Raw genomic sequence first — 13,087 nt, forward strand, 5'->3', positions numbered from 1 at the left:
GAAAACACACAACTGATCCTGTAGATGCATATTATTTCAAAGTTGATGGCGACATGTATAATTAAAGATGTAATATTATTAAAGCTAGGACACATCATGTAATTAGAAGTATGAAATCCTTCACTAGTTGACATGCACATGAGTTAGCACTTAGCAGGTGCATGAAGCAGCTAGTGAGGATTGAGGTTGTTGAGGCAGGTGAGAGCAGGGTGGAGATCATTGCGGAGGTGTTGAAAGGAAGCATGCAATTGTTTGAGTCCTTTCAAGTCGAGCTCCTCAAAAGGAGCCTCCCACCAGTCCTGTAACCGGCTCTTGCTGCTGCTGCTGCTGCTGCTGCTTCCAGCTGCTTCTATTGATGATGATATTTCTTTTGCTTTTGCTTTCATCCTCTGTTGAAGCGCTTTCCCTCGCTCCCTCTCAACTTCTAGCTCGCTCACCAACTCGTTGTGTTTCTTATTCATCTCATCGATTCTTACCTGCCTGTAGGCCTCCACAATAGTATGGCGGCTCCGATCAACAGCATCAAGATTCATTATATCATCATCAATATTATCATGATTTTGATCATAATCATGGTGCTGATGATGGTGGCGTGGCCATTTAGAAATCGGTTGGCTATTGAGTCAATGGAGGAGTTAGCGTAGGAAAATGGCTTTCCGGAGGGAGAAAATACCACCACACCAACCTCAGCGCCGCATAGGGTTGCTAACTCACTTGCCTTCTTATTCACGCCAGATCGCCTTTTCGAGAAAGTAACAAGGCGATCATCTTGGTTTTCAATCCTCTTCATTTCAATCTTTTGCCTGCCCTTGGTCTTCCTGCCTTCCATGGCTTGAACAACCTCCCAATGATAATATTTAATTACCTTGTAAGGAGGTTTTGCAAAATATAAATAAAATTAACTCGCTGAAAGGAGGTTTTTTCTTTCTCGGTTACTTTGGCTAGTGATGATGATGATAAGAGTTTAGCCTTTCTTTGCCATATGGTTTAGAGTGTGGAGATGCTTATATATAAATATATAGAGAAGCGAACCCCTGAAATTATATGGTATTAGATCATTTGTTATTCCCAGAAGTCGTTACTTCCATTTTACGCACTTCAAATCTAAAGAGGACCAAATTTTTTTCGGGTGGCACTTCCAATTTTGTTTTTACCATTTTCGATTGTTTATTGTCTTTCCTTGCGTTTGAAGAGCCTTTGTTCCTATACACTATAGTCCGTCAAAAATCAAATGGGCGCACCTCCTCCGGTCAAAAATCATACATATACAGTATACTTCCTCCGCGCGATTTCCGCATCATAGTTAGGCAATGGAATGTTTTAAGACCTTCTGATTCTGATCATCCATAATGTTAGTTGATCGCTCGTCAAACTTTAACACTTGATGAGCCTGGTCACACCAACACTCAGATGGGATCGATCGCACTATATATACATGTTCATCAACCGTGATTAAGTTGTATTAGATACACTGAGGGGAGATTTTAATTGCTTATTTGGAAGAAATGAAATCAAGATTGAAATGGAATAGAATCGTGAATGATACACTGAGGGGATATTGTCCTGAAAATGAATGGCGCTATGTAAACTAAGTCGACTATGAGAGATTAATTATCAATTTAAGCAAGCAAAACACTTAATGTAATTTTATGTAATCACATAGTTTGGTACGGCTATTTGGCAGCGCCTTTGTCTGCTCCAAAGCAGCATTTGATATTTTACAGAGATATGCAACCTTCCAATTCCAAGACTTTGCACATATTCATATACCTAGGCTATCAATCATGCTGATCAACCTTTGGCTTTACCAGTTAAGAATGTAGTAACTCTATCGTTTTCTGCCCTTGACAAAAACCTCATGCAAATTGGTGGCTTAACCCCGGCAAGAGCAAGTATTGAAGCAGGCAAAGTCCAAACCCCATCCCCACATATCAAACCAGAAGCTACTGCAGGCACAAAAGCATCTGCCTTGGCCTTGTTCACCCTTTCCCACAGAAACACTATCAAGCTCCCAATGCACATGTCAATGGCAAAATACGATCCCAAATAGAAAGGTATTGCCATTGCCATTGGTAGTGGAACGAAGCGTGCCCTCTTCTTACCAATGCAATCCTTGATCACGTTTGTGAGAATGGCCGCACCAAAGAAGACGGCGCAAAGTAAGAGGCAGTGCTTGGGGAGAGATTTGAAGCCTTCCACCCCGAGAATAGCCATGTTACGATACACAACAGCAAAGGGAGCAGGATAGGCACTTTTTGGTGTGCCGAGGTCAGTGAAGGCTTTGTAGAAGAGCCAAAACACACAGGGAGAAATTACACAACCCATTGCTGTACCGATGACTTGGCTCACAAACATTGAGCGGGGGGAAGCCAAGGTTAGATAGCCGGTCTTGAAATCTTGGGTTAGATCAGAGGCTGTTGAGACAATGTTCATCATAACTCCACATGCTGCGAGTCCAGCAAGAACACCACCATGTGCAGAGCCGGCCCATGCCCCGATCATGAAGATGGCCACCTTTCCGTAAGTGGAGGCCAGAGACCAATCAGTGAGGCCACAGCCATATGCATTACAGAAAGCCAAGGCGGGCGCAAAGAGGTAGATGACCAATATATAGTACCATTTGAGTTGGGGAAATATGTGGGGGACAGTGGCAATTGAGACTGCAGCAATGGCAACATAGCCTCCAACAGCAAACCATGCTGGAATTTGGTCTTTGAGAAAGAGTTGGGTGCGGCGCTGGTCATCATATGAGAGAGCAGAGGTCACAGCTGGAGAGACCTGATCTTCAATCGGGAGAATGTTGTTCACATCTTTGGCTCGGAGTTGGGATTGCAAGGCGATGAGGGTTCGACTTAGCACCTTCAAGAAGTTGTATAGCCCATCACCGAGGATCATGGCAATGGCAATGAAGACCTAATGAATTGATTAAACACAGTACAGGGGTAGGTAAGTTTGAAGATAACAAGTATAACTTGTTCAAAACAAAAGTTGTAGTAGAAAAGAAAACAGAGATCACACACCTTGTAACCTTGAAGGCCATTCATGCTTTTTGGGCTGAGTTCTTTGCTGTACCAATCGCCACTCCTGTTTTCTATGAGAGGCCACATTAAACCCCAAGACAGAATACCTCCAAGAAGAACAGATATGTTCACAATGTAGGGGCAAATCATCCCTACTCCAACATATGTGGCCGAGAAATCAAAGAAGAACCTGCAAATAGAAATAATGTATAAGTACATTACATATATATATATATATATATAATTGGACAGATTCAAATAAGAATAATGTATAAGTAGTACTGGTTCTGATATGCTTTGAGGCCGAGCGTAGGGAAGCTTGCAAATCCACAATCACTTCCAGCAGTATAGAACCACTGAAAGAAACCCCACAAGAAACTGAAGGAGAAGAACTTTCCCAACTCCTTTACTTGTTTCCTAATTGAATAATAATAATCCAAAGAAAAAAAAGGAGTTTAGATTAGAACCATAAAATAAATAAAAAATAATTTTGAAATGATTAATTTTGAAGGAGGAGTTACTTGGCTAGCTTGGCTCCTTGAGGAGTGTGGAAACTGTTGATAAGATGAGCAGTTGCAGTGCCACTTGGATATGTCAATTTGAAGTCTATGATCATGATCTGGAACCAATCTCGTGTTATCTTGACTAGTGAGTGAGTGTTGAAAGAGTTGATTCATTAAAGTTCTTACAAGTTTATTAAGTACCTTTCGAAGAGGGACGACAGAGAAGAGGCCGAGAAAGCTGACAACAAAGAGAAAGCCAATGAACCAAAGCAAGCCTGGTTCTTTGATATCCCTAGTACTTCTGTCTGCGGATTGCTGGGCAATGCGGGCACTCATGCCAAACAGATAGCTCCCAAACCCTCCTGTCAGTTTGTACATTTACTTTACACATTACGTACTTGAATAAATAAATATATAAGCTTGGCATATCATTATATCATACATACATGAATCATGATAGATGATAGATGATACAATACACCATCAATTTCAATTCAATCATCTTTCCACTCACTATTTATCTTCATATAATATTGGGACCACCACCAGACCACTTGCCTAAACTCAATCTCTTTTTTCTTTTTCTTTTTCTTTTTTCTTTTTTCCTCGACCTAGTAAGAGCATTTCCAGTTGGAGGGGCCAACCCAGACAAGAGACACCCTAGGCCCCTAATTTTGTTTCTAGTGGCCAAAGTTTGCCAGGGCAAGCGCTAGGCTCCACCAACTTGGGCAAACTGACCTCATGCTGATGTCAATAGTCAATTTAAATATTTTATAAAAAATTATAATAAAAAAAAAACCACCAGAAATTTCAGAAAAAAAAAAGTCTATAAATACCTAGCAATGGATGAGAATGCATCAAAAAAATTACTAAGGTAGTCACTATTCACATGAACACAGTCATGACCCTTGCCTCCCTTTGTCCTTTGTCATGGTAAATGGGTGGAATTGCTCTAAGTAAGCAAAGTCTCTAAACACCCTCAGGAGTCAGGACAGGAGGCCTATCAGCAACATGTAATACCAAACTCTGACTATACACAATCCGCAGCATAACGACTCTCACTATTTATTTAATTACATCAAATACTAATAATGAAAAATCATGCCGGCCTAAGCGCAGCAAAATTCTATTTAAATTTAACAACAAAAAACTAATTTTCATACTCCAGAGATGAAGTATATGCGAAAAACATGGTTGGTTGGTTTTAATAATTTCCTTGTTTCATAAAATTAAAAAATTAAAAAAATTAAAATAAAAGCAGATGTTGTTATTTTACCAAGCTAAGCCAGCATGACAGAAAGAAACTAATAATTATCGACGTCAACAAAATCAAAATGAATGAAGCCAGCTGGATCTCATCTTCATCTTCATCTTCATGGATGGCAGATGGCAGCTTATTAATTAGCAAAGCATAATGAATGAATGAATGAATATAATGAAGGTAGTAGATAGACTGATAGATAATAAATAAATAAATAAATCAGAAGAGATAGAGTCTAGAGATGATAGATAGATAGATAATAGATAGATAGATAGATACCGCTAAAGGCGATGCCGGAGGAAGCAACGACGCAGGTCTGGATAACAGTGTTCTCTTGCCTGGTGAAGGGCTGTTTGAGGAGGCCACACCTGTCGAGGAACTTGGTCCAAGTCCTGACAAAGAAAAAGCCCAAGAGTCCAGCAGAGACGTTGAGAGAAGGAATAATACCGGTGGTGAGGTTGAGCTTCATCACTATCACACTGAAGAGCACGCTCAGCACAAGGCTTATGAAAAACGCTCTCACAGTCAGCTGCTCCTTCCATGACGGCACCGTTTGCTTCTCAAATATCCTTTCCACTGACAAGTCCTCCTCCAACCCCAGATTCTCCTTCTCTTCCTCTTCCTCTTCCTCGTACTTGGTCTTCTTCTTCGGATCCAGCGCCTCAAGCTCTAAATCATCTTTTCTCAATCCTTGCACAAGTCCTGCTTCTGACGCATGATGATCCCTTTGGTACTCTAACTGATCATCTTGTTCAAGTTGATGTTGCTGCTGAGTACCCATGATTAATATTATTTATGATAGCCTAATGTATTTATGGGTACTCGTGAATGTATTGATCAATCTTGTTGATTTGAGTTTGAGGAAGGGCCACATGTAATGCAGTGCTTTAGCCTTTATATATAAAAGAGTACTAGTAATGCTGCTGCTGCTGAGAAAGAAAGAAACCAACTTTTTTATTGACACCAAAATCAAGCATTTGTTGTTTTCTCTCTCTAGGCTAGGCCCATTCATTCTTGACTTTATTTATTATTTGCAACAAATATATCGAATTATATTGAATGACTGAGTTTGCCTTTGAATATATAATAAGAGCATCCACAATGATACTCTCTATTTCTTAGCTAAAATTTAGCTAAAAATATAAGAAAGCTATTTTAGAAGCTCTCTAAAAAATTTAAACTCCAACCATACTCCCTAATTTGGAAAGTCATAAATACTATAACTATTTTTTGATTGGTCCATCTCTATTAAAAAATAAAATAAAAAATAATTAGCATTAAATAAAAGTTTGAAATACTCATTAAATAAATCATCATTAAATTATAGGGAACCACTAGGAGTCTTTTTTTTCTCCTCAGATTTAGGAACTCCTAGAGGACTCCATATTTTAGGAGGTGGATAGGGAGCATGGTTGGAGTTGCATTTTTACAATTCCTCCCTAAAATTTGTCTAAGAATGTGATTTTAGGAGCCCATTGTGGATACTCTAACAAGAAGATACACACTACACTTCGTACTAGAATACAAATTATGCAATTACTAATTGATAAAGAGTGACGGTTGGTTCCTTGGTTTTTCCAAGGAGTGAGAGAGAGAGAGAGAGAGAGAGCTGGAAATTTAGAATTAATAAGATATACGATGAGTTTTAAGGTAGCTTTTCCACATTGCTTGCATTTCGATTGCATGATGTATGGATTTAATAGTAATGTTGACATATACAATGCCACAAACAAGGTAGGCTTACAGTTGATCATTTGGATTTTCTTCTTGGGTTGGGTTGGGCTAAGACTCAGAGAGATACACAGACACAGACAGACACGGACAGTGAGAGGAGGCTGGCTGATGACTGGATGAGATCATGAGAGGCTGGCTGAGTGACCACCGACTCATCAAGTCAACTAAATTTGTTGTATATCTCTAATAATTACTATTATATTATACTAATAACCTCTACTAATAATTGTATACTATTTGTCTGTAAGACTGTAAATTGTACATAATAAATACCATACCATGGTATATGGCTCTCAACCAAGACAGCCTCTCTATCGAGAAAGACCGCATTTGGTTCATGGGAAATGAGATTTGGGGATGAAAAATCAATTTTTTTTTTAAGTTTGATAAGTCCAGTCATGGAAAATGATCGTCTAGCACATGAGAAACATAGTGGGGCAAAATGTAACCTTCCTCTCCCCTTGAGTTTCATTTTCCCTTCCCATGAGAAACTTCGGGACAATGAGCCAGCATTAAACGAATATTTAAATGCATTATTTTTTTATTTGATTTCATGTGTGGGTATAATTAAAAAATTAAACAAATTTTGTTTTACATTCTTACATAAATCAAACATTGTAAAGAAAATAAAATGATATTTTCTGATTATTTTTTCAGTATTACTGTTTACACCATAATCAACCGAGCATATCCAGGTCTCAAAACAACTAGCACCAAGGCAGACACGCCTTCTCTCTTGCCGAAGGAAGACACTCTTCCGAGGTGCCAAGCACCTGCCGAAACTCCCGATTGCCAAAGCTCACAAACTGTTAAACCTAATTCTCATGACACGTGTCACCACCGCGGAACCGCACAGAGTCCCACATCGAAATCTACACCAACCTCCCACTTTCACTTCCCTATAAAGGGAACAGTACCTAGTAAGAGGGTAACTACTTTTCTGCCTTTTACTATTACTCTGCAAAGTTACCCTTCTTAGCTTAAGATCGGAGAGCCTTGGCACTGCCTGAGCTTGACGATCGCTTCCCTATTTTTGTCTTCTGCAGGCTAGCCTTTATTGAAGGCCCAGACCCTTTCCCTGCTGAAGGCAAATCCCTTTTTCTCTAAGTTGACCCTCTCCGAAAAAGAGCATCAACATGAAAATAAATTTTCCATTTTCCATTCCTTAAAAAAATACATTGCAAAGTATTTCCCACCAAAAAATTTCCGCGAACTAAACAAGGATGTCACTGGCCACGTGTCGCGGGGATACCACTATCCACTCTCTGTCATTTGCAAGACAACCTATCCACTGTCGGTCACTTGCAAGTCGTAAGTTCTCTCTCTGTCTCTCTCTCTAATTGAAATTGAGTTGAATTGCGCTCTGTTACTTTTCACTATTTGCATTGGTCCACCAGTGCCCACGCATCCCCACCAAAGCCCTTTTCACACACCTTGGAATCTACAGCGTAATCATAATATATCCTGTTCTTTTCACAAGTTTCAAACTTCCAATACGTTAAATCTCATCCCATCCCATCCCACCGAAAAATAAGAAAATAACTTTCATGGATTGAGAGCCAAACCAAACCAAACAAAAGCGGAATGGAAAATCAGCTCCTTAAATAAAATGATTGTGAATTAAGATGTTGCTAATTGAAGGAGTTGGATTACGGAAAGGTTATAATGATGGCTTAAAGTGAGGAGATTATTTGAGGAGGTTAAATCTCACCATCAACAAATGTAAAGAAATCATGACACTTAAATATTTTAAATGTTTTGACGGTCGAATCGGTCTCCTCAAATAACCTCCTCACTTTAACTCCTCATTATAGAAGCTCCCTTTGAATTAATTCATGTTGGCTTGGACCAAACTAAAACTGATCCATCGATCATCTAATATATTATTGAAATTGAATCAATCAACTCCTTCAATTGCCGATGATCTCTCTCTCTCTCTCTCAATTATAGAATTGGTAATGATGGGTGGATTGTCATTGTCAAAGATACATAATATCTTCTTATCTGGAACTTGGAAGATGCAAAAAAAGAATATTCCGCCGGTTTTATATTAATATGCGTCAACTCTTGAACCAATAATATTGTATTTTGGGTTATATCGAGACTCTGCTGTATTGTTTGATGAATTTTCCAAGAAAAGGATGTGAACACGTGAATTAGCACTGCCGAGTCAAGATTACAAAGAAAGATGACTCTCTCTGTAAATTTGTACATAAAAACATGTCACTTTCAAGACTCCATGTATAATCTATTCACAACTCCATGGGCTTAATGCTGCTAAATGCTTGCTTTAGCTGGAGCCTGGAAGAAGAACCGCTCAGACTCGGCATTCACATCCTGTTCGGGGACAGACACATATTGCCCCTTGTATATATTTATCAAACCCATGTATGACCAAAATGCCAATTATTTTGTGAATCTCAATAATTATACAACCATGTAAAGAGCAAGATTTAGCACAAAACAATTTTAACAAGTAGCCGAAAATGAACAGATATTATACAAACATCTCACTGAGACTTAAGTTCAAAGACATCAAACAGATTCAATACACGGATCATTGACCGACACAAGCACACCAAGTCTCTTCTTCAGCGTGCCTCATACTGAACAACTGCAAAAACAACCATGACTCGTATAAATCAAGCATTGAATAATGTGATAGAGAATATGATAAGAGTGATTAACATAATCAGCAAAGAAACACAAGAGCAACACTTGGACCGGAAATTGGACTCACAACACCATCAAAATGCTAGCCAAAAGGCATTCCACAGTGCTACAAAAAGGACACTACAATGCAATAGGAAAAATATATATGTGTACTATAGCAATACAACTTGTGTGTGCGTGTGTAAATCCCTTTTTTGTTTGTGTTTCAAATAGGACTACAGGATCGATGGATGAAGTTCTTTCCAAAGAGGAGCATATTAATATAACTTGTGTAGTAGCAAATGTGTGATACTTGTGCTGGTAGTTAGTATAACACGGTGATCCCAATATGACAGATAAGAAAAGAAATGAGTCTACATATAGCACATTACTACAGGTCTAGCATATAACTTAATGCTTTACATAAACAAAATGGCACACCAAAACAATTGCCTTTAATCAATCAGTTTAACTCTCTAGGAAGAAGAAAAATAAAGCAGGGAACAAGAGACATATGTGTGTATTGTTTTGTTGGCACAACAGATTGTGATTAGCCTACACCAAGATGCATCAATACTGCTAGACTAATCACTGACCATAATCAGTAGGAAATCCGGACCAAATTGAATTGAAGGTGCATAATTGGGTGCAATGCTTTCATTGACTTTGCTCTAGCAATCCCACTGAGACAGCATTGGTGCATCGTGGTGTAGGCTAATCACAATCTGTTTTATGCACATAAAACCATATCCTCAAAGCCAGAAGCCCAAAAACTAACTAAAACCATTTGGCATCAACATAACTACCTTGTACACACCCTATCACTTTACTTACAAGTAATTGTCTGTTGCCATGGTGTAATAAGTTTTTAATTATGACTGGAAAGATAACAGCTACTATTTACAAAACATGAAGAACGCATGAAATTTAAAGCATATCCACATCTTACACTAAAAGGGCGGCAACCAGACGAACACAGTGTTTTTTACCAGGCTTTTAAAAGTTCAACTCACAATAACATTCCAATCACCGAAATCCACAATGGACGACTGAAATTTGATCATTGAGAAAACCCAATCCCCAGATTTATATACTTTTCAATAGCAAGTAAAGAATTGAATATGCAACAATTCAATTCAAGCATATACAAGTTAATGTATTTCACCCAGTAGAAAACGAGCATTCAATGAGGAGGACAGAATCAATTTCATTGAAAAAGCAAAAAAAGAAGAAGAAAAAGTTGATTAAAAAATCGCAATAAAAGGAAAGGATATACATCATACATGGTGGTAAGGTAGGTAATATGAATGAAATCTATGAGGATAGGGACTCACTGCGACGAGTGCGCTTCTTGTATAAGATACGGTAGCCGCATTCACGGCATTGAATCACATCGTTTGGCTTCAAGGGAATCTCCATCCCACAATCTACAACAACACAAACACTAATTTAGTGTCTATTTGCTAGCCTAGCCAGCCAACTTTCTCCAACAACAAACGCAAAATCAGTACCTCCACAGATGTAGTAGACTGGCTCTGGCTGCGGATCCATGAGATTTCGTTCAAAAAGGGCTGTCTACTTCTAGGGTTTATGATATTCGAGCAGAATTAGTTTGGTTTCGGGGGTTTCTTGTTTTTGTCTGTATTGTATATATACGATATGCATTGATTGTTGGATGGCTCCATCGTGGTCAGAAATTGGTTTGGACTTGGAGTTTTAAGCCCAAAAACAAATTGGACTGGATTGTTAGTCAGATAGCAACTTGGGATTTAATGACAGCCGAAACTTGTCTTTCTAGTTTGTAACTTGTACACCCAACCCAGCGGCTTTTAGTGATAAAATTTCAAAATGCAAGGGAAAGAAATAGTAGAGGGACGAGGGTGCAGCTACCAAACCTGACCAGTCACAATTTTGTTTTGTGTTTGGCAAATTGGCAAACTGACACTCACATCGCATTGCAGGCAGTGGATTTATTACTATTAGAGCATTCATAATGATTGTTCAATAATTTAATTTTAATGCAATAGTTCAAGTATCTATTGAATTAAACGGCAGTTTTACTTGAAAATGGTATAGTTCAATAGCTTCAGTTTATTGGTATGTGGGTCCTATGATTAGCTTCTATTGCAATGAACTATTCACACCTTTACAAGTGAGAATTTATAAAATTATATGTTTTATACAACATGTCATGTTCGTAGTCTAATAAATAAGACCAAAGAAAAAGAAAAGAAAAAAGCTTGGCTCCTTAGAGCATCTACAATAATACCCTCTATTTTTTAGCTAAAAATATAAGAAGCTATTTTAGGAGCTCTCTAAAAAATTTCAACTCCAACCATACTTCCTAATTTGAAGAGTCATAAATATTATAACTCTTTTTTGATTGGTCTATCTTTATTAAAAAATAAAATAAAAAATAGTTAGCATTAAATAAAGGTTTGAAATACACATTAAATAAAGCGGCATTGAATTATAGGGAGTCACTAGGAGTCATTTCTCTCTCCTCAGATTTAGGAGCTGCTAGAGGACTCCCTATTTTATGAGGTAGATAGAGAGCTTGATTGAAATTGCATTTTTACGATTTCTCTCTAAAATTTGTCTAAGGAGGTGGTTTGGGGAGTCCATTGTGGATACTCTTAGAACATCTCTAACCGATGTGTCAAACGTGCCACATAGACATTTAACAACTAAAAATAACATCTCACATCACTCCAACCGATATGTCAAAGCTGATGTGGAATGAAGGCTGAAGGTTAAGATGTTATTTTTGACATCCCAAAAGTAAGATGTCAAATGAATATTTTATTATTTTTTCTTTCCTTTTCTTTTTAATTAAAAATGAATCAACACTAAAATGTAATAATTTAATAATTTAATTTGACATATCGGGTGGAGGGTAAAGCTGTGTAATATGTCAAATTGCCACATCAACTATCAAATTTAAATTTGATGTTTAGTATTTGACATCTCCCTTGAAGATGCTCTTAGAGCATCTCCAATCGATGTGTCAAAAGTGTCACATAGACATTTAACGGTTAGAAATAACATTTCACATCACTCCAACCGATATGTCAAAGCTGATGTGGAATGAAGGCTAGAGGTTGATATGTTATTTTTGACATCCCAAAAGTAAGATGTCAAATGAATATTTTATTATTTTTAAAAGATAATTGGCTATTACTTTCATTTTTTTTTTCCTTATTTATCTTTAATGATTTGATTGTTATAATAATTATTTATTTAACATATCGGGTGTAGTATAAAACTGTGTAAATGTTATATTACCACATCAGCCATCAAATTTAAATTTGATGTTTGGTATTTGACATATCTCTTAGAGATACTCTTAGAAACCAAACCTTTTGAATCGGATGAAATGCCATATCATCCTTATCCCCATTATTTGAGAGTAGAGAGAGATTATTCAATTTATTCCAGATCCAGGCTACCAAGTCCTTTTCTATAAAACAAAAACAAATGCTGTCTGCCAGTGCCTACCATTGCCAAGACAATTAACTATTAAATAGGTGGGCAAGGCAACCTCATCCATCCTCCACCTTACCTTTTTGACCCCAAAAAAAAAAAAAATCCTCCACCTTACCTAATAATAATTAATAATTATATGGTCAAGGAAAACATTATTATTACTATTATTATTCTATTTAATTTAATTTTAACCCAAATGGTAATGGAGTTTATGATTATTATTGTTTGGTTGGGGTTTGTTTTGTTGCGGTCTAGTCGTGAAGTAAGTTTCTGGGAAACTTGTTTGTTTAAATTTTAAAAAAGGAACTGCATGCAATTTGCAGACAAACAAAAGCAGAGCAGCCCTGGCTGGCATGTGTGCGGTGGGATGCATGTGAGCAAAACATTAACTACTACTACTACTAACTTGTTGCTGCAGCCTGCAGGCAGGT

General features: G+C 37.7%; 3 protein-coding genes across 3 annotated transcripts; all 3 read right to left on the reverse strand.

Moving 5' to 3' along the window:
- LOC103338919 (uncharacterized) lies at positions 1-665 on the reverse strand. The gene has a single exon (XM_008242192.2). The coding sequence runs from the start codon at positions 531-533 to the stop codon at positions 171-173; it is 363 nt and encodes a 120-aa protein (XP_008240414.2). The 5' UTR covers positions 534-665; the 3' UTR covers positions 1-170.
- A 919-nt stretch (positions 666-1,584) lies between these two features.
- LOC103338858 (putative metal-nicotianamine transporter YSL7) lies at positions 1,585-5,895 on the reverse strand. Its single transcript, XM_008242115.3, has 6 exons — positions 5,064-5,895; positions 3,725-3,885; positions 3,542-3,639; positions 3,303-3,437; positions 3,021-3,210; positions 1,585-2,913 (listed from the first exon to the last, which is right to left on the reverse strand). Exons 1-6 carry the CDS (start codon positions 5,563-5,565, stop codon positions 1,792-1,794), a joined length of 2,208 nt encoding a protein of 735 aa, XP_008240337.1. The 5' UTR covers positions 5,566-5,895; the 3' UTR covers positions 1,585-1,791.
- Positions 5,896-8,909: 3,014 nt separating this feature from the next.
- Positions 8,910-10,841, reverse strand: LOC103338857 (DNA-directed RNA polymerases II, IV and V subunit 12-like). The gene is made up of 3 exons (XM_016795728.2): positions 10,682-10,841; positions 10,505-10,597; positions 8,910-9,132 (listed from the first exon to the last, which is right to left on the reverse strand). Exons 1-3 carry the CDS (start codon positions 10,719-10,721, stop codon positions 9,110-9,112), a joined length of 156 nt encoding a protein of 51 aa, XP_016651214.1. The 5' UTR covers positions 10,722-10,841; the 3' UTR covers positions 8,910-9,109.
- Positions 10,842-13,087: the final 2,246 nt, after the last annotated feature.

The sequence above is a fragment of the Prunus mume genome, linkage group LG7 (assembly GCF_029339155.1).
Source record: "Prunus mume cultivar Tortuosa linkage group LG7, ASM2933915v1, whole genome shotgun sequence".
NCBI classification, from domain to species: Eukaryota; Viridiplantae; Streptophyta; class Magnoliopsida; order Rosales; family Rosaceae; genus Prunus; species Prunus mume.

Excerpts from the sequence above, each read along its gene's own strand:
- LOC103338857 (XM_016795728.2), bottom strand. The coding sequence starts at position 10,721 with ATGGATCCGCAGCCAGAGCCAGTCTACTACATCTGTGGAG. Across the intron at positions 10,598-10,681 it reads AGTCTACTACATCTGTGGAG|ATTGTGGGATGGAGATTCCC; the intron begins GTACTGATTTTG and ends GTGTTGTTGTAG. Across the intron at positions 9,133-10,504 it reads CAAGAAGCGCACTCGTCGCA|TTGTTCAGTATGAGGCACGC; the intron begins GTGAGTCCCTAT and ends TTGTTTTTGCAG.
- LOC103338858 (XM_008242115.3), bottom strand. The coding sequence starts at position 5,565 with ATGGGTACTCAGCAGCAACATCAACTTGAACAAGATGATCAGTTAGAG. Across the intron at positions 3,640-3,724 it reads CTGTCGTCCCTCTTCGAAAG|ATCATGATCATAGACTTCAA; the intron begins GTACTTAATAAA and ends GATTGGTTCCAG. Across the intron at positions 3,211-3,302 it reads CTCAAAGCATATCAGAACCA|GTTCTTCTTTGATTTCTCGG; the intron begins GTACTACTTATA and ends TTCTATTTGCAG.
- LOC103338919 (XM_008242192.2), bottom strand. The coding sequence starts at position 533 with ATGAATCTTGATGCTGTTGATCGGAGCCGCCATACTATTGTGGAGGCC.